Source organism: Megascapheus bottae, chromosome 9 (genome assembly GCF_031878675.1).
Source record: "Megascapheus bottae isolate mThoBot1 chromosome 9, mThoBot2.hap1, whole genome shotgun sequence".
In the NCBI taxonomy this organism is placed as follows: domain Eukaryota; kingdom Metazoa; phylum Chordata; class Mammalia; order Rodentia; family Geomyidae; genus Megascapheus; species Megascapheus bottae.
This window is the reverse complement of record NC_143517.1, coordinates 68,691,105-68,716,260: the sequence shown is the minus strand read 5'-3', so window position 1 is coordinate 68,716,260 and position 25,156 is coordinate 68,691,105. Positions and strand designations below refer to the sequence as shown.

The following is a 25,156-nucleotide window of genomic DNA, read 5'->3' as shown; positions in this document are numbered from 1 at the left end:
GGGCGCGGGGCCCACCGAGCTCCGGGAGGGGCGGGGGTCGTGGCGCGGGGCCCACCGAGCTCCCGGGAGGGGCGGGGGTCGGGGCGCGGGGTCCACCGAGCTCCCGGGAGGGGCGGGGGTCGGGGCGCGGGGCCCACCGAGCTCCGGGAGGGGCGGGGGTCGGGGCGCGGGGCCCACCGAGCTCCGGGAGGGGCGGGGGTCGTGGCGCGGGGCCCACCGAGCTCCCGGGAGGGGCGGGGGTCGGGGCGCGGGGTCCACCGAGCTCCCGGGAGGGGCGGGGGTCGGGGCGCGGGGCCCACCGAGCTCCGGGAGGGGCGGGGGTCGGGGCGCGGGGCCCACCGAGCTCCCGGGAGGGGCGGGCCGTGGGCCCGGCGCCCCGCGAGGCAGGGACGAAGACCCGAGCCACGCGCCGAGGAAGAACTGGGTCTCCAGCTCCCGGGTCTCCCTTCCGGGTATGACGCGGCCCATTCGGCCCCGAGGCTCTGGGCGCCCCGGCGCGAAGGGCAGGGCGGGCCCCGGCCCAAGACTCCCGGGTGCTCCCGGAGCTGGCCCGCTGACCTTGGAAAAGCGCCCCGGACTCGACTTCCCGTGCAGCTCGGCAAGAGAGTCTGTCCCCGGGCTCGCCGGTCAGACTTCCCAAGGGACGGAGTCCCCGGAGCCGGCGAAAGCGCGTCCCCCGCCGCCGTTTACCTGAGGGACCGCGGCTCCTCCGGCCCGGGCGCCGCCCTCCCGGCCCTTCGCAGCCCTGAGTAGGCGGGCCCTCGTGACAAGCCCGCCCTCGCAGCGCTCTGACCAACCGCGACGCGGCGCGCGGCAGGATGGTCCCGCCCCCCCGCGATCTGAATGCTCATTGGTCGCATTCACAGCCCTCAGGCCAGCCGCCAGCCGCGCTCCGCCCCCAAGCGCGACGTTGCGCGGAGACTCGGCGCGCGCTCCTCCGGCCGTCTCGTGACCGGCGTACCTGACTGTTGGGGTCGCGGGCGGGGCCGAGTGCCGGGCGCCGTCGGCGCGGACGCCGCCTTCGCAGCCGGCTCTGGGTCCGGTGCGTGCTCACCCAGGGAATTCGGGCCCGGCCCACGCTTCCCGCGCCCGGAGCCGGCGGCCGCGTGGCGCTCAAACGCACGCGAGACAACAGGCCCTGTGCACGCGTGTCCGCGCCGCCCGCCCGGCCGGCCCGACGGGAGCTGGAGGCGGGGGACCGGGAGGCCACGCACGAACCGCGGAGCGTGGCATTCCGCCGCCAGGAGGGAGAGCGCCGCGCGGGAGGCGGCGGCCGGCGGCGGTCGCGGGGGCCTTGCAGACACGGGAACCTGTTTCCCCTCGGGGGATTCGAGGCTGTTCTGTCGTGAGGGTGGAGCCCGGAGAGGAACGGAAACGGATGTGGGGTGTTGTGCAGATAGGGACCTGGCGGGTGCCGCTGTGCTGCTGGCCCTGCAGCGCACAGCTGGAGACGCCTGGGCCCCGCTGACCGGCAGGAAGCAGAGGTGGCAGTGTGGCTCGGTGGCGAAGTGTCCGAGCCTCTGCATTCGAGCCCCGGCAGAGGTGGCAGTGTGGCTCAGTGGTGAAGTGTCCGAGCCTCTGCATTCAAGACCCAGCACGCACGCGCTCACGCATTCACGTATTCACAGTGATAGTGAAGTTCCTTGGAGTTGGTTCATAAAGGTGCAAAGAGGAGGAGGATGAAGACTGCAGGGAAGAGTGGACAGAGCTGGACTGTTCTGGGCCTTGCCTGTCGTCTTGCAGCTGAAACCCCTTCAGCTTCTAGTTGGGTTCTGGCATAGCTGGGGATCAGTGAGTAGGGAGACATGGGAAAGCATGGGTTCCATGACTGGACAGCAGCAGATCAGTGGCACTGCCACTGCTGGCCAGGGCCACATGACTTTGCCTTTTAATCCCTAGTTGTAGAGGTGACAACTGCCTGTGCCACTCACCTGACTCCTACCATCATAGTCCTAATTCTTAAGTTACCAACCCACATAAATCACCGGAACAGGGCTGGGAGTTTGGCCTAGTGCTTGCACAAAGACCCAGGTTCAAGTCCTCGATATCACATGCATAGAAAAAGCCAGAAGGGCCAGGTGCAATAGCTCAGGCCTGTAATCCTTGCTACCCAGGAGACTGAGATCTGAGGATCAAGGTTCAAAGCCAGACCAGGCACAAAAGGACCTGAAATTCTTTATCTCCAAGTAACCTCTAGAAAATGGGGAAGTGGGGCTATGGCTCCAGGGTAGGGGGATAGCCTTGGGCTGAAGAGCTCAGGGACAATGCCCAGCCCAGGGATAGGGCGGTAGCCTGGAGCTGAAGAGCTCAGGGACAATTCAAGCCCCATGACCCACAAAAGAAAGAAAGAAAGAAAACAAAAGAAAAATCCAGTGCTCAAGTGGTAGGATTCTAGCCTTGAGAAAACCCAAGGACAGTACCCAGGCCCTGAGCTCAAGACCAGGACTGGCCAAAACTTAATCAATCACTGGAGCAGTCTTCCTGGTTGGGTTACACAGAATAAAGGCTAGCTGGGAGCAGGAGCATGGCCCAGTGGTAGAGTATTTGCCTAGTATGCATAAAGCCCTCGGTTCAGTCCTGTCAGGTCTGCCTCCACGCAGTTCAGGAAAGAGCAGACTCCTGCCAAGATGGAGTCGCGAGCAGCAACAGAGCTTATGGTGGGAAGTGAGAGACGATATAGGGGGAAGGTGTGACCGCAGAAGTGCATGTGATCTCAGAGGGTAGGGCAATACCTCAGACTGGGGGACCTCACACTGCCCCCAGGCATGCCAGCTGCCAGGATGACAGGTGCTGGGCGGTGAAAGCCAAGGGAAGAAGTCATTTCTTCCAGGTGGACCTTGCAGATTGCGTGGTATCACATACACAGAAAAAGCCAGAAGTGGTCTGTGGCTTGAGTGGTAGAGCTCTAACCTTGAAGGAGCCCAAGGACAATGCTCAGGACCTGAGTTCAAGTCCCAGGACTTGCAAAAAAATATATGCTAATGTTCCTATATTTTCTATATTCCAGGCACTTGTCCAACCAGACAAAGGCAATGCCTGAGTAAAAGAATATTGGGGGGGCCGGGAGTTTGGCCTAGTGGTAGAGTGCTTGCCTAGCATGCACGAAGACCCGGGTTCGATTCCTCCATACCACATACATAGAAAAAAGCCAGAAGTGGTGCTGAGGCTCAAGTGGTAGAGCTCTGGCCTTGAGAAAGTCCAAGGACAGTGCTCAGGCCCTGAGCTCAAGCCCAGGACTGGCAAAAAAAAAAAAAAAAGAATATTGGGCATGACTCATGTTTTTAATTTTACTTACTTTTTTTTCCCCCGCCAGTCAGTCCTGGGGTTTTCTCAAGGTTAGAGCTCTGCCACTTGAGATGCAGCACCACTTCTGGCTTTTCTGTGTATGTAGTAAAGAGAAATAGAACTTGGCCACACTCCCAGCCCTTTTATTTACTTTTTGTGCCTGTACTATGGCTTGAAATCAGGGCTTCCCTTTTTTTTTTTTTTTGGTCAGTCATGGGGCTTGAACTCTGAGCCTAAGCGTCGTCCCTGAGCTCTTCAGCTCCAAGCTACCACCTTACCCCTACAGCCTCAGCCCTACTTCTGGTTTTCTAGTGGTTAATTGGAGATAAGAGTCTCATGGACTTTAGTGCCTGGGCTGGCTTTGAACAGAGATCCTCAGATCTCAGCCTCTTGAGTAGCTAGGATGACAGGTGTCAGCCACCAGGCCTGGTAGAGCTTCACATTCTTGCTTGGCTTTTATGCCGAGGTTGGCATCCTACCACCTGCGCCACACCTCCTCCTTTTGGTGGTTAATTAGCAGTAAGGATGTCTTGGGTTTGTCTACCTGGGCTGGCTTTGAAATCTGAACATCAGATCTCATTCCACCTCCTGAATAGCTAGGATTACTGGCATGAGTCACTAATGCCCACCTCCTGTGATTCTCCCACCCCCCCAATCTTGGGGCTTGAACTCAGGGCCTGAGCTCTGTTTCTGAGCCTCTGTGTTCAAAGCTAGGGCTCTACCACTTGAGCCACAGCATCACTTCCAACTTATTTTCTTTTTATGTGGTACTAAGGAATCAACCCAGGGTTTCATGTTTACTAGGCAAGCATTCTACCAGTAAGTCCCATTCCCAGTCTCCCTGTGATTTTTAAAAGATCATAGTCCTGGGGGTCGGGAGTTTGGCCTAGTGGTAGAGTGCTTGCCTAGCATGCACAAAGACCCAGGTTCAATTCCTCTGTATCACATACATAGAAAAAAGCCAGAAATGGTGCTGAGGCTCAAGTGGTAGAGTGCTAGCCTTGAAAAAGTGCAAGGGCAGTGCTCAGGCCCTGAGTTCAAGTCCAGGACTGGGAAAGAAAAAAAAAGATCAGGCATAGGCCCCTCCTGCCTGTAACCCTAGCTACTCATGAGGCGGAGGTCTGAGGCCCATGGTTCAGACCCAGCCCAGGCAGGAAAATCTGTGAGACTCATCTCCAATTGAACTCAAGTGAAAGTGCTGGCCTTGAGCATAAAAGCTTAGTTTGGACAAGCCAGGCACAGATAGCTCACACCAATTAATCCTAGCTCCTCCAGAGGCTGAGGATTGCTGCCAGCCTGGGCAGGGAAGTCTCCAGTGTCACCACCAGAAAACCAGAAATGGCACCGTGGCTCAAAGTGGTAGAGCACTAGTTGTTTGTTTTGCCAGTCCCAGGGCTTGAACTTAGGACCTGGGTACTGTCCTTAAGCTTTCTCAAGGACAGCCCTTTACTTTGAGCCACAGCACTACTTCCAGCTTTTTCTTTTCTTTTTTTATGTGCCAGTCCTGGGCTTGGGCTCAGGGTCTGAGCACTGTCCTTGGCTTTTTCTCAAGGCTAAAGCTCTACCACTTGAGCAACAGCACCATTTCTGGCTTTTTTCTATGTATGTGGTACCAAGGAATCAAACCCGGGTCTTCATGCATGCTAGGCAAGTACTCTACCACTAGGCCAAACTCCTGGCCCCCTTCCAGCTTTTCCTGTGTGTGTGGTACAAAGGAATTGAACCCAGGGCTTTGAGCATGCTAGGCAAACACACTACCACTAGGCTGCACTCTTGGCCCCAGGGCACTAGTTTTCAGAGAAAAAGTTCAGAAACAGCACCCCAGGCCCTAAGTTCAAGCATTTTATCACTAGGCCACACTCCTGGCCCCATCTTTTTCTTCTTCCTCTTTTTTTTTTTTTTGGTCAGTCATGGACCTTGAACTTTGGGCCTAGGCCACTGTCCCTGAGCTCTTTATCACAAGGCTAGCACTCCACCACTTGAGCCACAGTGTGACTTCCTGGTTTTGGGCGGTTAATTGGAGATAAGAGCCTCATGGACTTTCTTGCCTGGGCTGGCTTTGAACCTTGATTCTCAGATCTCAGCCTCCTGAGTAGCTAGGATTACAGGCGTGTGCCTGACTTTTTAATTTTAGTTTTGTCAGTCCTGGGGCTTGAACTCAGGGTCTGGGAACTGTCCTTGAGCTTCTTTTGCTTAAAGCTAGTACTCTACCACTTGAGCCACGCACCAACTTCCAGCTTTTTCTGTTTATGTAGTACTGAGGGAATCAAATGCAGGACTTCAAACCTGCTAAACACTCCCCCACTAGGTCACACCACCTTCCCCCCACCCACCCACACCTATTTCTTTAAAAGCTTTTTGTGGCCCGCCAAATGCTGGCTGGCACACAGCAGACTATTCTGACTTTAGCCCTTGAATTGGGTTCAACATTTCACAGAGAAGACCACCACACAAGACAGGGCCTGTCCAAACCAGATGTCCACAGAGGCAGAGGTCTTGAGAAGACGTGCCTTTTTTGAGGGCATAATGCTGGTGTTGCTCCAGAACCTTCTATTCTAGAACTTGTCCCAGTTCCCAAGAACCTGTTCTCCCTGCCTAGTCCACAGCTGTTTTAGCCTCCCTCCTAAGCTTCCTAGCCCACGTTTTCAGCCTCACCTCCAGCAAGCAAGTCTTTAGAAACTTGGCTACTTCCCCAAGAGGGGGTTGCAGGTCCCACCTGGCCCCCTGCTGTCCCAGTCCCTGCCCTCTGAAACAAGTCAGACCTTAGCTCTGCCTGTACCCCAAGTGAGACTGACAGTAGACTGGACCACCAAGCCCTCCTCCGTGGCTCCCTGCTCTCCATGAAGGGCAGTGGCAGGCGCAAATTGGAGCAAAGAACCTTCATGGACCAGGTTCGAGAGTGCATGAACAATGGCTACCTACTCTCCTCCAAGAAGATTGGTTCGGGGGCCTTCTCTAAAGTGTACCTGGCCTATGCTACCCATGAGCGCATCAAGCACAACCCCAAGCTGTCCTCTGACCTGCAGGGCAAGCACCACACCATGGTGAGGCAAGCACACCTCCTTCCTTCCCAGTGGGGCTCCCTGAGGTGCCCCAGTCTGGTCCCAGCAGTCCAGGGAGCAGCCTCAACCTCTTCTGTAGAGCCTCCCTCCCAGATCCTGCTACTTCCAGTTTCTCCAGGCTCTGGCAGGCTGACCACTTCCTGCTCCCAAACACAGTGCCCAGAACATGGGTGGGGAAAGCTCAGCACTGCCCTCTGGAGGGCACCGCTTTTCAGCAATGTGTACAAAGATAAGGCGGGACACAGCGCATCATTAAAGGAATTGGGGCCTGCACAGAATCCAGCCTTCACTTCCTACAGGTGGCTATCAAGATTGTCTCCCTGTCTGAGGCTCCGGTGGAGTTCTCTCAGAAGTTTCTACCCCGTGAGATCTCATCGCTCAATGCTACCTACAAACACATGAACGTGGTGGGCCCCCATGTCTCCTGCCCAACCCTCCCCAGGCCCCATGGCACCCCTGACCTTGCCTCTTGCCCAGTTCCTCCCTTTGACCTTTGGACTCAGGGCCCAATCTCATCCTCAATCCTGCATCCAGTACCCTTGCCAGACCCCTGGCCCCTGGCCCCTGAGGCTGATGATGTGCCATGTACCTGCTAGGTACAGCTGTACGAGACCTATCAGAACAGCCAGCGCTCCTACCTGGTCCTGGAGCTGGCGGCCCGAGGTGATCTGCTGGAGCACATCAATACCGTGTCCAACCACCGCTGCCGCCCAGGCCTGGAGGAGGAGGAGGCCCGAAGGCTGTTCTGGCAACTGGTCAGCGCCGTGGCCCACTGCCACAAAGCCGGCATTGTGCACCGGTGAGGGTGTAACCTGCCCTTGCGCTTGCCTGCCCACTTGAGCCCAGACCCATCTCCTCTCCCCTTCCCCACAGGGACCTGAAGTGTGAGAACATCCTGCTGGATGACCAGGGCTTCCTCAAGCTGACCGGTGAGCTGGGACCCTCCCTTGTCCCCTCCACTCTGAGCTCCAGGCTTCAGCTCCCATTTTACCAGTCCCAGAAAGGCCCCTACCCTCCATTCTGATCTAGGCCTAACCCTGAGGCCTCCCGGAGGCTTGCTTATACCCAATGCCATATAGCCCAGACGCCCGGTCTAACCTTACATGCCTCCTGCCCAACCCTGCCTGACTATCCCTCCCCCTTCAGCTCTCTCTGTGCCATCCCTGAAGACGAACCCCCTCCCGAGCCGGTCCTCCCCGGCCCCCGTGTCCTCCCCGGCCCGTGTCCACATGCTGCTCTGCCTGCATGCCCTTTGCAGATTTTGGGTTTGCTAACTGCTCAGGGCCCAAGAACTCCCTGCTGAGCACCTTCTGCGGCTCTGTTGCCTACACGGCCCCCGAGATCCTCATGAGCAGGAAGTACAGGGGTGAGCAGGCCGACCTGTGGAGCCTGTGAGTGCCTCGGGGCGTCCCACAGAAGGCAAGGGAGGGCTGGGAAGGGGCAGCACCCTGAGGGCGCCATGTCCCCAGGGGCATCGTCCTCCACGCCATGGTGTCAGGGAAGCTGCCCTTCAAGGAGCGCCAGCCCCACCGCATGCTGCATCTGATGCGCCGCGGCCCCACCTTCCAGCGGGGCCTGTCCCCTGGTGAGCAGCCCCCAAGTCCCTCCCAAGCCCTCTCTGGCCTGGAGAGCAGCAAGAGACCAGGGCGGCGGAAGAACTATTCCATGGCCGAGCATTCATTCAGACTGGAGAAAAGCAGCTGGGAGTGGGGCTGGCTCGTTGAACACCACGCTGCATGCTTGATACACAGGTGGTCTCTACCCTTTGCCGGGACCAACCTAGCCAGGTGGCCAGCACTGCTGGTAGTGGTGGGTATGGGCAGGGGCAGCTGGTGGGGAGCAGGTCACGGCCATAAGCCCTCCTCACAGAATGCCGGGACCTGATCCGGGGGCTGCTTCAGCTGCGCCCCTGTGCACGCCTGGACCTGCAGCAGGTAGCCGCTCACCGCTGGATGCTGCCTGCGGGACACGCACTCTTCTGCACACTCCACAAGACGCCAGGTGCAACATGGCCCATGGGTGAGGAGTTCGGGGCAGTGGGCAGGAGGGCCCTTTGCTTCCCCTGACCCTTGCTATGCTGTGACGCAGACCAACAGACTAGTTCCCAGGACCCCAGCGTCCCAGGACAACCCAGAGCCAGACTTGCTGTACCTGAAGCAGCAGGAAGTGCTGTGCCCCCCGCAGTAGCCCGCCCCAAGGGGAGCAGCTCAGAGCTGGCACTCTGGAGGCCTGCCCCAGTCCCGGAAAGAGGCTGCAAAGCACCATGGCAGGCAGCTCAGTAAGGAGTGACACCAGGCGGCTGCTTCTCTGCACCCTCCACGCTCTCCACCAAGAGCAGGCCTGGGCACAGCCCAGGCGACTGGGGGCAGGAGGCGGGGGTGGGGGGGCAGATAAAATGTTTATTCTATGGAACTAAGGACGGAGCTATCTGAGGAAAAATGAGGTGTGGGTTGGGTGCCAGTGGCTCACACCTGTAATCCCAGCTACTCAGGAGGCTGCGATTTAAAGATTGTGGTTTGAAGGGAGCCTACATAGGAAAGTGTGAGACTCACCAAAAGCCGGAAGTAAGCTGAGTGCAGTGGCTCAAATCTGTAATCCCAGCTACTCAGGAGGCTGACATCTGAGGATCGCTGTTCAAAGCCAGGCCCTGCACTAGAGACCTTGAGACTCTTATCCCCAATTAATCACTAGAAAACAGAAAGTGGCACTGTGGCCCCAGGGGTAGGGCAGTAGCTTTGAGCTGAAGAGCTCAGAGACAGCACCCAGGCCCAGAGTTTAAGTCACATGACCAACAGTGATGACAATGATGATAATGATGATTACTACGAAAAGATGACAACAAGGACAAAAAAAAGGCTGGAAGTAAAGCTGTGGCTCAAGTAGCTGAGCTCCAGTCTTAAGTGAAAAAGCTAAAGGGCACACCCAGACCCTGAGTTTAAGCCCCAGTATGTACGTACACATACATGTACACACGCGCGCGCACACACACACACACACACACACAGAGCAGATGACCTCCAGAGCCTCCCTAGACTAAGGCTCTTCCAACCACCCCATCCTAGGGCTCCAGGTCAGGGGAAAACACCAGTCACACTGTGTCTGCCAAATCAACCAGAGCTTTAATTGGTTAGGGGGGACACAGGTGGAGGGATCCACTGGCTTCAGGGTTGTGGACGAGCTCCTAGGAGACAGGCTAGGCATCTGCATTCAAACCTCAGGAGAATCCACTGAAGAGAGGCCCGGGAGGGAAAAACAATGAGGTAAGAGTTGCCAGGATTGGGGGCTGAAGAGTTCAGTTGTAGCCAGGAGAAAAGAATGTAAAACGCCGGGGCCCACTTCCAAGTGGAACAAGGTTGCTGGAACAGGGGGAAAGGACACTGGCATATCTGAGAAGCAAAATACTCTAGGAAGAGGGTCTAGATGTTTTGCAAAGCAGCTAAGGCCAAGGAAGACAACCAGGATGCGAGAGGGCTGGAGGAGCTGACAAGGGCCCTGGGGCACAGGTTAGAAAGGGAAATGGAAAACTGGAAAGAAGTGGGACCCAGCATACAAGACAGAAGTGTAGGAAGCTTTGAATGGTCAGCCCAGAGACCAGGTCTGGAGCAGACAAAGGGAAGTGAGGCTGATGGCAGGATGCACATTCAAGCCCGGGCTATACCTACACTGAAGCACGCTGGGAAGACGGACATTCCACTTGGCCCCCACTGGGCCTGTAAGCAGTCTTGGCAGCTCTACTAGTCAACTGCCTCACAGCACAGGGCCTGGTCACCCCTGGCTCCACAATGTAACTCTAAACCACTTGTACTCTCTTTGGTAGGAAGGGGGCAAAGGGCTCTGGAGCCTCCAATGTCCAAATGGACATTTACTCTAGAACTCTAACATGGTCTGGGTACAAGAAGCAAGGCAAAGGTGCCTAGAGCTGGTGGTCAGGCTGGAAGGGCCTCAGGTGGGTGGGACCCCCTCGCCTCGTGGCTCTGGCGCTGGGTCTTTCTGCTCCTGCTCCAACTGGTCCAGCTGCAGAAGCTGCTGCTCCACATCTTCAGGCACCTGCACCTCCAGCAGGTTTTCCATGCCACACTCTGGCTCATCCCCAATAAGCACCTGCCAGCAGATGGGGCGGATGAGCAGCCGGCTGCAAGCGTCACTTCTGCAGCTTCCCCAACTCTGAACCCACCTGGATGAGCTTCTCACATGCCATCTGCACATCAGGCTCAGGCTCCCAACTGTGCAGCTCTCGGAGGATCAAGTAGGCTCCTCGGTCGCGCACCTGCTGCCGCCCAGGGGCCGTGGCTGTCAGCTGTGGGGAGGGAGCGTGGACTCAGCTGTCAGGGCATGCACATGCGTTGTGGGGTGCGGTTAGTACACGGGGTACAGGATCTGTGCTCACCAGCATGACAGCCTCCACCAGCATCTTCCGGATGTCAGCATCAGGTTCCCGCTGCTTGTCCGGGGGCAGGTACTGCAGGTCAACGGGCAGCCCTAAGGGTGAGTGCGGGAGCTGAGGGTGCTGCACCCGTGCACAGCAACTCCCGCCCGGAAGGCTTCCGAAGGGGCACAGGCGTGGACATCTCCTTCTCCCTCTCTTGCTACTTTCCCTCCTGCTGGCCAATTCTGAGGATCCATCTATCCACTCACTGTCCATTTCCTCCTCTGAGAAATCCTCAGGCCCAGCCAAGGGCAGCAACAAGAAGGGAAGAATGTCGACCTCAGGCCCAAGCAACCAGTCGTGGTGTCCTGAAGGTGGGGTAAAAGGAAACGTGTCGATCCGTGGCGGCCTTTAGGCCCAGCCCCCACCCCACCCCCGGGGCGCCCTCCACTCACGGTGCTCGAAGCAGCAGTTCCGCAGTGTGCCCACCACGCCGCCCCTGCGCACCGAGGAGTCTGGGTACTGCGTGAGGGGCAGCAGCCGCTGGATCACACACCTGCCGGCAGGGGCCACGCATTGCCATCCTGCTCCCGCCCCCTCCCCGCCCGCGCGGGTGCCCGGGCTTCACCTGTCCGGGTCCAGGAGGAAGGCTCGCGCTCGGGGCTGCTGGCTGAGGTTGGAGAGCAGCGGCCCCAGGTAGTGCAGGGGCGCGTGCGCGTTGTAGCCCGGCGTGCAGAGCGCGCCCACCAGGCGCTCCAGGCCCGCGGGCCCCGGCTCGGCGGCCGCCAGCGCCTCCATCAGCGCGACGCACGGCGCGGGCTCGCGGCTGAGGTTGGCCAGCGCGGCCGCCGCCTCCTCCGCCCACGGCCACTGGGGGTCCAAGGCGCGGCCAAGCAGGAGCTCGGGCAGGCCGGGGTCGGCCGCCAGCAGCGGCTCGTGCAGGCCGGGGTCTGCAGCCAGGTTCACCAGCGCGCGGATGGCATCGCGGGCCGGGGCCGGGGCCGGGGCCGCCGCCAGCGCCGCCAGCGCCCGCAGCAGCTCCGCGTGCGCCGCCAGCAGCCTGCGGCCGGGCCCCGCGCCCGTCAGCGCCAGCACGTGCCGCGCCGCCGCCGCCTGCAGGTCGGCCCGCGCGCCTGGACCCAGGAAGGGCAGCAACCGTGCGGCCTCCGCGTCCGGACCAGCCACCGGGCCTGCCGGCGCGCACGCGCCCGGGAGGCGCGAGTCCGCCCCGGCCTCCCGCATGCTTCCCCGCGGCTGCGGCCGCCGCCGGCCCGGAAGGGCTGTGGCCCCGCCCACCGGAGCGACGGAAGCCGCGGTGGCCAACCCGAAGCTCGGAACCCGGCGAGGGGGCGGGAGCTGCCGGGGAGGCGGGGCTAGCCGGCTCCGGCCTTCCGGCTCCCGGCCCCGGCGGCCTGGCCCGGGCCCCGGGCCGCAGGAGGTTCGCGGGGCTGGCGTGCGGGGACCGAGACGGACACCGGCCCACACTGATTTGCGCCGGAGGCGGGCCGCCGGGGGGCCCTGGCTGCCTCCCTCTCGCGCTGGTTCTCCGCTGCGCCGTGTCGCTTGTACTTGTCAAGCAGGCCTCCTGGCCCCCAAACCCGAGGAAGCCTCCTTTCAGCCACCCCCGCCTAGCCGGGGGCTCCACAAGGCCTAGGGTGAGGGGCCACTCATTGAATCGCATCTGTCATGCCTTAGAGGGCTTTTGCCACTGAGCCCTTGATTATCTCCGATGAGGCTCTGTGGAAAGTCTGAGCTGACTCCTGAGTTACTTCCACAGCCGGACAGTTCTGCCGGTGCTGAAGTTTCCTCAACTCGGTGTGTGCTTTTGTTGGGTTTGGGCGCTCTACCAACATGTGCGGTTTTCATCTTTAAAAGCTTTGTAATCCACGCTGCTCAGGAAGCTGAGGTCCGAGGATGATGATTTGAGGCCAGCCTGGGCAAGAAAGCCCTTGAGTCTTTACTATTTTGGGAGGGGGGTGAGTGGGGGAGTCATGGGGCTTGAACTCTGGGCCTGGGCGCTGTCCCTGAGCTCTTCAGCTCAAGGCTACCACCCTACCCTGGAGCCAATCCCCTTTTCCTGTTTTTTTTTTTTCTAGAGGTTAATTGGAGATAAGAATCTCACAGCTGGGGGGCCGGGAGTTTGGCCTAGTGGTTAAAGTGCTTGCCTAGCATGCATGAAGACCCGGGTTCGATTCCTCAGTACCACATACATAGAAAAAAAGCCAGAAGTGGTGCTGAGGCTCAAGTGGTAGAGCTCTAGCCTTGAGAAAGTCCAAGGACAGTGCTCAGGCCCTGAGCTTAAGCCCAGGACTGTCAAAAAAAAAAAAAAAAAAAAAAAAAAAGAATCTCACAGCTTTGTAGTGCCCAGGCTGGCTTTGAACCTTGATCCTCAGAGCTCAGCCCCTGCGTAGCTAGGATTACAGTCACTGTGGGGCTTCCTAGCCTCGATTGCTCTCTGCACTTCTGTGACCCTGTGTCGTCAGGCACGTACACCCCTGGGAGCGCCCAGTGAGATGGGCAGTCCGGAACGTAAGGGTACTTCTGCTGCGATCAGGCACTCCCGTAACTCCCAGTAAGGGTGTGTGTCTCAGGACACGTATTTGGCTGTTGGTTGCAACAGGAAGGCCCTATTTGCTACTGCTGGTATGAATGAGGTGGCCACCATTGGATGTGCTGTACATAAGCAACCACATTTTTAATAAAGTTAGATCTGCAGGGCCGGGAGTGTGGCCTAGTGGTTAAAGTGCTTGCCTAGCATGCATGAAGACCTGGGTTCGATTCCTCGGTACCACATATAGAAAAAAGCTGGAAGTGGTGCTGAGGCTCCAGTGGTAGAGCTCTGGCCTTGAGAAAATCCAAGGACAGTGCTCAGGCCCTGAGCTCAAGCCCAGGACTGGCAAAAAAAAAAAAAAAAAAGTTAGATCTGCACCTTGAATCTGGTCTCCGGAGTCTGTGTTCCCAGGATTCTTTGTGGGCTTCATCACCACTTCAACCCCCTCCCAAACATCAGAGGACTCCGACAGCCACAAGTTGTGAGCCACCGCGCCGGCTCCTTGAGTCTTATCTCCAGTTAACCACCAGAAAACTGGAAGCGGCGCTGTGGCTCAACGTGCTAGAGCACTATCCTGGAGCTGAAGATCTCAGGGTCACTGCCCACCATGACCGTTGGCTCATACCTAGAATCTTAGCTACTCAAATGCAGAGATCTGCAGGCGTTGGTTCAAAGCCAGCTCAGGGATTCTTTGGGGGTGTTTGTTGTTGTTGTTGTCAGTTGTGGGTGTTAGCATACCCTCCCACTTCACTTCCAGGCACACCTCCTCACAGACTTCAAGTGACTCTCCCAGGAGAGGTCCCCACACGCCCTCTGCCCAGACCTAGCTGGGCATGCAGACTACCTCACCTCCAGCCTGATGATACAAGGGCGCCCCTGAACATGGATAGGCACCATTTCTCCCCATCCTGCGGAAGAGGTAGGCTTGTCAGCTTGTCAGCCTCAGCCACGAGCCAACCCCTGTACCTGACGTGACCATGTCCATGTGGTCTTCTGGGATCAGTGCCTTTTTTTTTTTTTTTTTGCCAGTCCTGTCCTTGAGCTCAGGGCCTGAGCACTGTCCTTAGACTCTCAAGGCTAGAGCTCTACCACTTGAGCCTCAGCACCACTTCCAGTTTTTCTATGTATGTGGAATCGAACTTGGGTCTTTGTGCACGGTAGGCAAGCACTCTACCACTAGTCCACACTCCTGGTCCTGGGATCAGTGCTTTCAGTCGGGTTTGAACTCAGGGCCTGGATGCTGTTCTTAAGCTTTTTACTCAAGGCTAGTGATCTACCACTTCCAGCCACAGCACCCCTTACAGTTTTGTTTTTTGTTTTGGCATCATGGAGCTTAAACTTTGGACCTGGACGCTGTCTCTGAGATCTTCAGGTCAAGGCTACCATCCTATCCCTGGAGCTACAGCGCCACTTCCAGTTTTCCAGTAGTTAATGGGAGATTAGAGTCTCATGGACTTTCATGTCCAGGATGGCTTTGAATCACAGTCCTCAGGCATCAGCCTCCTGCGTAGCTAGGATTACAGGTGTGACCAATGCCCCACTCACTTACGCTTGTTGTTTCTGTGGTGGTTAATTGTATATTAGGATATCACAGATGGTGCTAGGAATGGGTTAGTGGTCGAGTGCTTGCCTAACACACATGAAGCCCTGGGTGTGATTCCTCAGTAACCATGTAAGCAGAAAAGCCAGAAGCAGTGCTGTGGTCCATCTGCTTTCCTACCTCTGGTTCTCTCTATAGATGTGAGCCCATGCCAGCGGAAGGGCTGCTCTTTCACGGAACTCACCCCTTCCCAGGGCTGCCCCACACCAGATGTGGCCACCCCACCCCCAGGTCTACCTTTTTGTTTTTGTTTTTGTTTTTTTTTTTTCCAGTCCTGTCCTTGAGCTCAGGGCCTGAGCACTGTCCTTAGACTTTCTCAAGGCTAGAGCTCTACCACTTGAGCCTCAGCACCACTTCCGGCTTTCTTCTATGTATGTGGTACCAAGGAATCGAACCTGGGTCTTCGTGCATGCTAGGCAAGCACTCTACCACTAGGCCAGACTCCCGGCCCAAGTTCCACCTTCTTTAGCCTCCAGTTAGCTGTCTGTAAGGGTTTCCTGTTCCAACCTCCTGCCCTACCTCCTCATCCACACACAGCTCTGGCCTGGAAGATGGAGAATGCATCTGGTGTGTTGGCAAAAGCCTCTGGTCTTTATTCCAGATGGGTGTCTCTGCTGAGAGTAGGGCAAGTCCTGCTGTTAGGACTCCCTGGGCTCCAGGGAGGGGATTCAGAGAGAGCTGCCAGGTCAGCTGTAGCTGTCGGGGTCAGCGTCATCAGGCAGAAAGTAACGCTGCAGGGTGGGCTGCAGCAGCCGTGGAGGCAGGGCCTGGACGGGTTTGGGCCAGCCCGGAGGGAAGGGCTGCAGGTTTACCCGAGGCAGGGGCAGCTTTAGCACCTGGATTGAGCCACCGAGCTTGCGGGGTTGGTGGGGAAGCCTGTGGCCTGGTGGGGGAGGACAGTTAGGCCAAGGGGCAGGGCTGGGGCGTGGGGGCTAGAGATCAGGGTCCAGTCTCCATCCCTGTACCCACTCACCCTGCAATCTCATCCTGGAGCTGGAGACCTGGGACTCCTGCAGCCGGAGGATAGGGTAGAGCCTGGAGCCAAGGATTCAGGTCAGGGAGCCCTACTTGCAGTCCTGAGCAGCAGCTAGGCCCCAGTGCTCCCGAGCAGCCTGCATCGCTGCCTAACGCACCAGTGCTCCTGAGGCGGTCGCAGCACGGTGTCCAGCTCCGCCTGGTCTGAGGACGAGGCTGACAGCTGCTGCCTCTCCCTCTGCTGCTCGCAGAACAGGTTGAGCACATCGACCAGGCTCAGGTCCAGCATCTGGGAGGAGGCCCACTCGGTCCTCTCCAGGGGCAGAGGGACACTGGAAAGCTCCAGGGGGAGGAAGACCTCAGGCACGGGCACCACGCAGAAGGTTTGCAGAGCCTCAGAGAGCACTTTCCTGGTCGGATTGAGGTGAAAGGGCCATCGCCTGCGCCGCAGCTCCTGTTCTGGGTTCTGCCCAGCAGGTGACACCCCCGGCAAAGGCTGTGCATGCTGCTCGGGAGCTCGTGGGGCCACCCACCAGATGCTGGAGGCCTTCTGTGCACCTGGCAGCGGGGCTGCCTCAGAAGGCAGGCATAGCGAGATCTTTGACGTCACCAGGGACAAACTGGATGCAGGCAAATTCCCCATCTGTGGAGGGACGGCCAAGAGAGGAAGGATCCTGTGCCTTGAGGAGCTGAGACTCACTTCTGCAGAGCCCAGGCCCTGTCCCCACCCTGACGGGGACCCCACCCTTCAGGCCAGCCTGCAGCCTACAGTCTAAGGGAGGTCCAGAGAGATGCTGGGGCGGGAGAAGTATGGAGGCACAGAGCATGAGCAGCTCTTTCTGGGCTCCACTGGCACTGTACTGGGCATTTCTCCAGGGTTCTGGAGAAGGAGACAAGCACCGCACGCGAGGACACCTGGCCCTAGACCCCAAACCTCCAGCTGACGCATGAGGCCGTCTAGCCTCTGACGGCAGAGTGTCCGCAGCAGAGCCTTGGAGTGGGTGTTCTGGCCCTGGACCCAGGTCAACATCTCCTTATACAGGAAGTCCTGTGGGTCCTGGAGGCCTAGCGTCTCCAGCAGCTCCTTGATCTCTGGCCTGGGACAGGTGTGTGGGCTGTGTGAGCTCACAGGGGCCTCGCTTGCTGGCGGTGGCCCTCCCCAGGGTGTGACTCACCGGCAGTGGGCCGGAGAGTAGAGGAGGTAGGACATGAGCTCCAGAACCACGTCTCTGCATTCCAGGGAGCAGGACAGGAGCAGCCGCAGCGCCAGCTTCACAAACTGCTTCTCGGTCTCGTCCTGAGCACAGGCAGGGAGGGATTGGGGCTGGCGGAGGAAGGGGAGGAGGAGAGGGGCTGCCTGGGGCTCACCTCAAAGCTGGGGGGTGGCTCCAGGTTGAGCAGGTGCAGGAGGATCTTCCGCAGCCGGCCGAGGAGGTCTTCAGTCATGTCAGGCAGCAGTCTCCACAGTGCGTGTAAGATGTCCACGCGGTCCGCCCAGGTGGCCTCGGCCAGGAGGCCCATCAGCATGGAGGCCAGGCCCTCCACGGTGCCCATCTCTGGGTAGGCCTGCAGGAGAGTGTCCCGAGACCCTGCCTCCTGCTCTGCCCCCCCCCCAGGGGGCTCTTCCATTCTCCCCTCCCCCACCCACCTCCAGCCCAGGCCCCTCAGCTCCCAGGCCTCCAGACCTCCAGGGTGAAGATGGGAAACAGCTTTTTGAACCAGTTCTGCACAACAAAAAACTGCAGGAACTTTGGCAGGTGCCTGTAGCGTTCTTCCCAGAAGGAGCGCCTGTGCTCCTGTTGGGAGCTGTCCCCAGACAAGGCCCTGGGCTCCTTCTGGAAGCTCCGGGGCCTTAGGGTTAAGTCCATGGAAGACTGGGGGGAGGGAAGGCAGCATCAGGCTCTGCTCCCAGGCTGGCAGCCCCCAGCCCTCCCCCGCCATGGTGGCCTGGGCCTTACTGGAACTTTGGATTTCCAGGAATGTGGCTCCTGCTCCAAGGCAAATGAAGATGAAGAAGACCAGGTAACCTTCAGCTCCTCCTCCTCCTCCTCCTCCTCCTCCTCCTCCTCCTCCTCCTCCTTCTCTTCCTCCTCCTCCTCTTCTTCCTCACTATAAAGCCAGTGGGCCATCCTCCTGCGCCACCTTTTAGAGCGCTTGTGGTGCCGCAGCCTCTGGGTGTGCAGGCTTGACTGCAGAAGGAGAGGGCAGCAGGGCATGCGGGGGCTGTGAGGACAGGGGAGCCCTCCCTGGTTGACCCTGCCCTGCCTGTACCTTCAGTTTGCTCAAGATGAGGTGAGCCATGGTTCCCAGGCCGGTCAACTCTTCAGGCAGCCACATTCGCCGCAGTACCACCGAGTTGGGCACATAGCCGGGGAAGTTGATAGGCCGAGGGTGGTACTGTGGGCAGGAAGAGACCCACAGGCTCACGGCCCAGGACACCCACGGGGGCTTCTCACTCACAGAGCCATTGGTTTGGCTCTGCCTGCCAGGCTTCTAAGAACCAGACTGGACTGCCAGCCCCACTCGCAACACAGGCGAGCTTGTAAAGCAAAGTGGAGGGGGGACATGGCTGGAAATGAGGACCAAAAGCAGCCGAGTGGGACTGTGGCGCACTCTCCAGGAGCGTCAGCCCAAGCCCTGGCACAGCGAAGCGTGTGTGCGGTCTGGTGGAGCAAGGCAGAGGAGGAGGTCGGTGGCAGAGGATGCAGACAGGGCAGGCGCAGGCTCTGTGAGTCTCTGGAGCCTGTCTGTGGCACCCAGGGTAGTCACGTGTGGGAAGACAGTGATAAGGGCTGACTTCAGTGGACGAGTGTGTGTGAGTGTGCGTGTGTGCACGTGCGCACGCACACGTGCTAGGACTGGGGCTTGAACTCAGGACCTGGGCACTGTCCCTTAGCTTTTTCACTCCACACTGAGGGCTTCCATACTTGAACCACCACTCCACTTTCAGCATTTTACTGCCCAATTGGAGATAAGAGTCTCACAAACTTTCTTGCCTGGGCTAGACTTGAACCTCTATTTTCATGTCCAAGTCACAGGCTCTTGAGTGGTAAGGATTACAAGGCTTGAGCTACCAGTGCTCGGCTGCCCTTGACTTTGCTTTCCTGAAGGGCAGAAATGCTGATCTAAAGTCTCTTGGGGACCCACCCACAGAAGTCCTAGGAAGGAGAGGGAGTGCAGACAAAGCTCGAACTGTGGGACTCTAGCCTCAGGCCCAGGGTTGAGAAATGGCAGGGACCCCATGTCTATAGACATGGCCATGTTAGAACCTGGCCGGCTAGGCAGGGGGATACAGGGACCTGCAGCCTGGCCCTCCAGGTATGTAGGCATGGCCCTTAGGGCCTCACACTGAACACACAGATGTTTCAACAAAGGAGGTGGAGCATGCGGGAAGAGTGGGAGGGTGGAGTGGGGGAGTCTCACCTTGTAGGGTTCTGTGGTAGCAGGAAAGAAGCCTTTGAGCTTCGAGGGAGATTCTCTGGGCTCTTTCCACAGTGGCAGTGGGGCCTGGGGAAGCGAGTGACTCAGAGAAGAGCACAGTGCCTGGGCCTCTGGATCCTGCCCTAGAGCGGGCCCTGCCCACCTGGACGTGCCCTCACCTTCTGCAGGAAGGGTGGAGCGCTCATCACTATGGATGTCTTCCCCCGGAGCTTGTCGGCCTTCAGCTGCAGATCCAGACTAAGGCCCAGGTAACAGCTCAAGGAGGACCTGGCCAGGAGCTAGGGCATCTGGAGAGTTACGGGGAGGTAGAGGCAGGAGCCATGATGTCAGGGATGCGGCGGGGGGGGGGGGTCTCACCTGGGAAGCCTTGCTGTCCTCCCTCTGTTGGATGGGTGGGATGGACAAGGAAATTCGAGCAGGAGGGGTAAAGTGCTGGCCCGGGGCTCGTAGGATCTGGGGGAATGAGGCTGTGGGCAATGCCTGAGGTTGGCTATGCATTTCAGACTGCTGGGCAAAGGAGCCAGTGCCGGCTGGTGTGAACTCGTCTCTGCCCATGACCTCTTCTAAGTTGTCCTTTTGCTGGTCATCTCCTTTGTACTGTATGCCCTGGACAGACAGGAGGGGGCTCTGTGAGCCCTGGGGCAAGGGAGAACCCAGAGTTAGGCCAGGGTCTGGCCCAGCACCCACCACCAAGCTCTGGCCATAGATCAGATGTAGGTAATTGTTAAAAGCTTCTTGCTGTTGCTTCCTGGAGAGCGGAGGCTGGGTCGCCGGGACCAACTGCCCCTGCTGTAGCTCCTGAAGGTCCCGGTTCCGGAACAGCAGGTCCTCTAAGTCCTGCAGCGGGTGTTAGAGGTCAGGCTGTGCTCCCTCAAGACCTGCCCTGACTGCCCAGGGTGGCCAGAAACGAAAGGACTACGGCATGCACGGGGAGCGTGCTGGGACCAGCCCACCCACCTCCTTCAACACCAGCCGCTGAAGTGTTGGTGTCTTGTGATCGTGGAAGGGCAGGGCTGCACTGCAGACAGGGACAGGCCTGGGTGAGGTGCTGGAGGCGTGGGGCAGGACCAGCCAGAAAAGGGGTTGCCAGGGCAGGGACTGGCCTATCCTAGCCCCCAGGGGGCCCAGGAGTCTTGAGGTCTCCTGCTGGGGGCAGAGAGCCAGCCCCCAGGTGTGGGAGGGGGCGGTGGCACATCCCAATGTACTGGCTTGACAGCCTAGAGACCTGAGGTTGGCTTTCCCTTGTAAGCTGGCGAGCTTCTGCAGCTGGGGGGCTGTCAGCGACTCCTGGCCAGTCAGTGGAAGTGGAGGGTCATCGACCACACTGGAGGAGGTCTGGTACAGCTTCTGAGAATGGGGAGGAGCTGGGCTCTAGCCCGAGGGGCCTGCATGGGTAGCAGCCCCACCATCTGCACCCAGACCTCACTGCACACCTTCACCAGATAGGACGTAGGCAGGTAGAGGCTGTGGGACACCAGGCAGAGGCGGGAGCCCAGTGCCAGCACCAAGTCTCCACCATTGCCGCAGAAGGCCAGGCCCTGAGGGGCACTATCCAGCTGCAGGAGCCTAGAGTCCAGCCCCTGCTTCAGAGTGGGAAACTGAGGCAGTAGCAGCCCTGTCCCACCCCCAGTCCAACCACTGGGTCCTGGTAGGAAACAGAGGTTAGGAAATCCCAGGGGGGGCTGTCCCGTCCCTCTTGCCGCCCCCCCGCCCACCGCAGCAGGCGGTTCTCCAAGGTCCAGATGCGCACGGTGCAGTCGAGGCTGGAGCAGGCGTACAGCTTGAGGGTGGGACAGCAGCACAGGCCTGGGGGTGGCGCTCAGTCAGGGGCGGGGGGGGGGGGGGGGGGGGAAGGGGGGGGGACGACGGGGCCCGGGCGGCCCTGGCCGGGCCTTTACCGGTGATGTGGTCCGTGGGGTCGTCCTGCGGCCGGTGGTCATGGCGCGGGCTGTCGCCCAGGCCGAACTGCACCAGGCCGTAGGTGGCGCTGTCGGGGTCCTCGAAGCCCACGGTGATGCGCTGGCCCAGCGCGCACAGCGCCAGGGCGGGGTGGCAGCAGGCGAAGGTGCGCAGCAGGCTCAGGCTCTCCTCCGCGTAGGGAAACACGCGCCACATCTTCACGGTCAGGTCCCCGCCTGGGGCGCGGGCGGGGCGGGCACCGGTCAGGCCGGGGGGGGGGGGGGGGGGGGTGAGGTGGGGTGAGGTGGGGTGGCCAGGCAGGCTGGGGGGGGCGTGTGAGGGGGGTGGGGGGTGGGGGGTGGGATGGAGTGGGGTGAGGTGGGGGTGGGGGGTGGGGGGATGTGGGGGGATGTGGGGTGAGGTGGGGGGTGGGGTGGCCAGGCCGGCTGTGGGGTGTGGATGGGGTGAGGTGGGGTGGGGAGGTGAGGTGGGGTGTGGGATGGGGTGAGGTGGGGTGGGGAGGTGAGGTGGGGTGGGGAGGTGAGGTGGGGTGGGGGGGTGAGGTGGGGTGGGGGGTGAGGTGGGGTGGGGGGTGAGGTGGGGTGGGGGGTGAGGTGGGGTGTGGGATGGGGTGAGGTGGGGTGGGGGGGTGAGGTGGGGTGTGGGATGGGGTGAGGTGGGGTGGGGGTGGTGAGGTGGGGTGGGGGGGTGAGGTGGGGTGGGGGGGGTGAGGTGGGGTGGGGAGGTGAGGTGGGGGGGGGGGGAGGTGGGGTGGGGAGGGTGAGGTGGGGTGGGGGGGTGAGGTGGGGTGGGGGGGGTGAGGTGGGGTGGGGGGGTGAGGTGGGGTGGGGGGGTGAGGTGGGGTGGGGGATGGGGTGAGGTGGGGTGGGGGGTGGGAGGGTGGGTGAGGTGGGGGGTGGGGTGGGTGGGGTGGGTGGGGTGGGGTGTGGGTGGGGTGGGGAGTGTGAGGTGAGGTGGGGGTGGGTGAGGTGGGGTGAGTGGGGTGAGCTGGGGTGGGGAGGTGGGATGGGTGAGGTGGGGGTGTGGGATGGGGTGAGCTGGGGTGGGGAGGTGAGGTGAGGTGGGGGGTGGGAGGGTGGGGTGAGGTGGGGTGGGGGTGAGCTGGGGTGGGGAGGCGGGGGGCCAGGGTGCCAGGCCGGCTCGGGAGCAGGAGGCACTGACCCGAAGTCACAATGATGCTCCAGGTGGACGCGATGGCGCTGACCGGGCCCGGGCCGTGCGCCTCCGTGCGGAAGGTGGCCTTGGAGTTGCGCAGGTGCAGCACCGACAGCGAGCCGTCCGTGAGCCCCAGCACCGGGAGGTACCTGCGCGCGGCGGCGGCGCCCGTCAGGGCCTCGGGGGCGCCGGGCCCGCCCGCCCGGCCGCCCCGCCCACCCGGCCACCAGCCCCGCCCGCCCCGCCCGCCCGCCCGCCCCGCCCGCCCGGCCGCCAGCCCCGCCCGCCCCGCCCGCCCGCCCGCCCCGCCCACCCGGCCGCCCCGCCCACCCGGCCGCCCCCGCCCACTCGGCCACCAGCCCCGCCCACCCCGCCCGGCCACCCGCCCCGCCCACCCGCTCTGCCAGCCCCGCCCGCCCGCCCCGCCCACCCGCTCTGCCAGCCCCGCCCACCCGGCCCCCGCCGCCCACCCGGCCCCCGCCGCCCACCTGTTCTTGTTCTTGCGGGCCCAGGCGGCGGCCCCGTAGCCCTGGTCGGCCTGGTGCCGGCGCACGGCCTCCCAGCAGGCGGCGGCTCCCTCCGCGTCCATGAGGTGGCTGTAGAGGTGCAGACAGCAGGGCTGCGGCGCGGGCGCCGGCGGCGGGCGGCGCCGGTGCAGCACCGCCATGGGGCAGCAGGCCGAGCTGGCGCGGACCAGGTGCCCCGCGCGCGTCAGCACCCACAGCGCCTCCCGCGGCAGGCAGTAGGCCACGGCGGCCGCGCGGTCCTCGGGCCCCAGCAGCAGGGCGCTCACCGTCCTCCCGGTCACTGCGGACACCAGGCACACCGACCCGTCGGCGCAGGCGCACACCAGGCGCACGGGCAGGGCCGGCTGCGACGGGGTGGGCAGCGCGGGCGCCACCTGCACGTGGAGCACCGGGGCGGGCAGCTGCGCCAAGGGCGAGTACAGGTCTCGAACGCTCCACAGGTCCAAGGTCCTCGAGCACAGGCAGAGCACCGGCCAGCCGGGGCCCGCGGGCGCCAGCAGGCGGCCCACCGGCCCAGAGTGTGTGTCGCAGCCCCAGGAGTCCAGAGCCACCTCGCCTACCTGCTCTGCGGCCTGCAGGTCCCAAGTCCGGAGCGTCCCGTCCTGTGAGGCGGACAACAGCAGGCTGGTGTTGGGCAGCAGGGCCATAGCTGTGACTGGGCCTGCAGGACAGAAGTCAGTTATTCTGGCACACCAAGGACGGAGAGACAGGGAGCTGTGTGCCCCAGAAGCAGCGTGTGCACGCGTATGCATGCGGCGCATACATGCACACATACACACACACACCACCCTGCACACAGCTTGGCCAGAGCTCTGCCGGGACACAACATACCCGTGTGACCCACAAACACCATTCGGATGAGCCAGTCCTTCTCCCACACCTTCACGGTGCTGTCCCGGGAGGCCGTCACCATTGCCTCTATCTCCTTGCAGTAAACCAGGTCCAAGATGGTTCTAGGGTGAAGCAGATGGAGTGGCTGGGTGGCCTCCACAGTGGAGGCCTCTGCGTGTCCCTGACCGGCTCTCCTCAGAGAACCTGGCTCGACTCCCTCGGTGCCCGAGCTCCCCTTACGTTTTGTGCAGATTCTGGCACACCTCTGTGACAGTCCAGGTGTCCAGGTCCAAGGTGAGCACCGTGGAGCCATAGGCAGCGAAGCAGCGCTGGCTGTGGCAGGCGGAGGCAGGGGCCGGGCCCAGCGCCAGGCGCTTGAAGGTCCCATTCACGTTTTGCGGCAGCTGCAGGGGTGACCTGTGTGGCACCAGCCGGCGGCCCCCCGAGCGGAACTTCCACAGCATCAGGCTGCCGCTCATCTCCACCACGAGCAGCAGCCTGAGACCGGGCACCGGCAGGCAGCAAGCGGGCTCACCACCCAGTGGCCTGGCCCCTTGTGGGTGGCTCTGCCACAGCAGGCTGAGGTCCGGCTTCAGCAGGGCCAGTCCCGCCGGGCCCCAGCCTATGAAGCGACCCACTGTTCCCAGAGGGTAGGGCACAGTCACCAGTCCCGAAAGCGGCGCGGGGGCCTGGAGCTTCCCCTGCACCCAGCCATCCTTCGTGTGCAGGTGCAGGCGGCCGCCGCCGTCCAGCACCACGAAGCGTCCGGCGGCCGCGTCCTGAGCCACCGAGCACAGCCCGGCTGTCACCTCCAGGTGGCGCAGTGGCTCCAGCCCGTGCACCAGGCGAGCGGCCCGCAGCTCGTCCCTCTTCTCCTGTGGGCCACAGGGCGCACGTGCCCGTCAGCGGGCCGCACGGCCTAGGGAAGCCCAGGAGGACCTGTGGAGGGCAGGCCCGACCAGAACCGGGCCTCCGGGCCGGACGCACCTTCTCCACCACCTCGTGGAGGTGTAGGCGCAGGATCAGCCACAGGCGGCGGGCGCGGGAGCGCAGGGACATAGCCCGCCAATTCCGAGTCCTGGAAAAGACAGCCTGCTCCCGGGAACGCGACTCTGCGGGCGGGCGGGCGGGCGGGAGAGGCGCTGTCACCCAGGCCCTGGCCTGGCCTCGGAGCGCGGAGTTGAGCGAGCCTGAGGGAGGCCTGGGCGCAGGCAGGCAGGGCCCCTCACCATTTTTTTCGGAGAGGTACCCAGGATCTGGGGCATCGTTGGTGTCCGCATCGCACAGGTCTGAGTCCAGAAACAGATTACCGACCTCTGCTAAATAGTTAAAGCTTGCATCCAACGATTCAGCCTCCATGTCGACTACGGCTAAGCTCTAGGCGCCCAACCGCTGCAGGGACCAGACGCACAGGTCTCGAGGCGGTGGCCGTTGTCAGGCCCC

General features: G+C 61.1%; 3 protein-coding genes across 9 annotated transcripts; 1 reads left to right on the top strand and 2 right to left on the bottom strand.

Annotated features, from left to right (window-relative positions):
• The first annotated feature begins 5,356 nt into the window (after nt 1-5,356).
• Nucleotides 5,357-8,687, top strand: LOC150059368 (testis-specific serine/threonine-protein kinase 5-like). The gene is made up of 8 exons (XM_090338760.1): nt 5,357-6,329; nt 6,647-6,754; nt 6,944-7,146; nt 7,221-7,276; nt 7,606-7,738; nt 7,817-7,932; nt 8,217-8,348; nt 8,436-8,687. The coding sequence occupies exons 1-8, from the start codon at nt 6,126-6,128 to the stop codon at nt 8,627-8,629; spliced, it is 1,146 nt and encodes a 381-aa protein (XP_090194886.1). The 5' UTR covers nt 5,357-6,125; the 3' UTR covers nt 8,630-8,687.
• A 760-nt stretch (nt 8,688-9,447) lies between these two features.
• On the bottom strand, nt 9,448-11,986 carry Hgh1 (HGH1 cochaperone). The gene is made up of 6 exons (XM_090339579.1): nt 11,342-11,986; nt 11,169-11,269; nt 10,983-11,081; nt 10,735-10,826; nt 10,522-10,644; nt 9,448-10,448 (listed from the first exon to the last, which is right to left on the bottom strand). Exons 1-6 carry the CDS (start codon nt 11,953-11,955, stop codon nt 10,290-10,292), a joined length of 1,188 nt encoding a protein of 395 aa, XP_090195705.1. The 5' UTR covers nt 11,956-11,986; the 3' UTR covers nt 9,448-10,289.
• Nucleotides 11,987-12,357: 371 nt separating this feature from the next.
• Wdr97 (WD repeat domain 97) lies at nt 12,358-25,152 on the bottom strand. Of its 7 annotated transcripts, none has more exons than XM_090339573.1 (25): nt 24,943-25,152; nt 24,701-24,825; nt 23,954-24,588; nt 23,714-23,835; nt 22,844-23,543; nt 22,362-22,504; nt 21,179-21,415; nt 20,996-21,086; nt 20,714-20,846; nt 20,506-20,627; nt 20,238-20,298; nt 19,968-20,117; nt 19,638-19,886; nt 19,439-19,558; nt 19,263-19,346; nt 18,111-18,236; nt 17,798-18,028; nt 17,525-17,713; nt 17,208-17,405; nt 17,015-17,136; nt 16,774-16,936; nt 15,998-16,482; nt 15,838-15,899; nt 15,384-15,478; nt 12,358-12,646 (listed from the first exon to the last, which is right to left on the bottom strand). In XM_090339573.1, exons 1-25 carry the CDS (start codon nt 25,070-25,072, stop codon nt 12,557-12,559), a joined length of 4,863 nt encoding a protein of 1,620 aa, XP_090195699.1. In that variant the 5' UTR covers nt 25,073-25,152; the 3' UTR covers nt 12,358-12,556. The 7 variants fall into 7 exon arrangements, with proteins under 7 accessions (XP_090195699.1, XP_090195700.1, XP_090195702.1 ...); XM_090339574.1 differs by having other exon boundaries at nt 15,384-15,475; XM_090339575.1 differs by lacking the exon at nt 12,358-12,646 and having other exon boundaries at nt 15,437-15,747; nt 15,998-16,249; nt 16,373-16,482.
• Nucleotides 25,153-25,156: the final 4 nt, after the last annotated feature.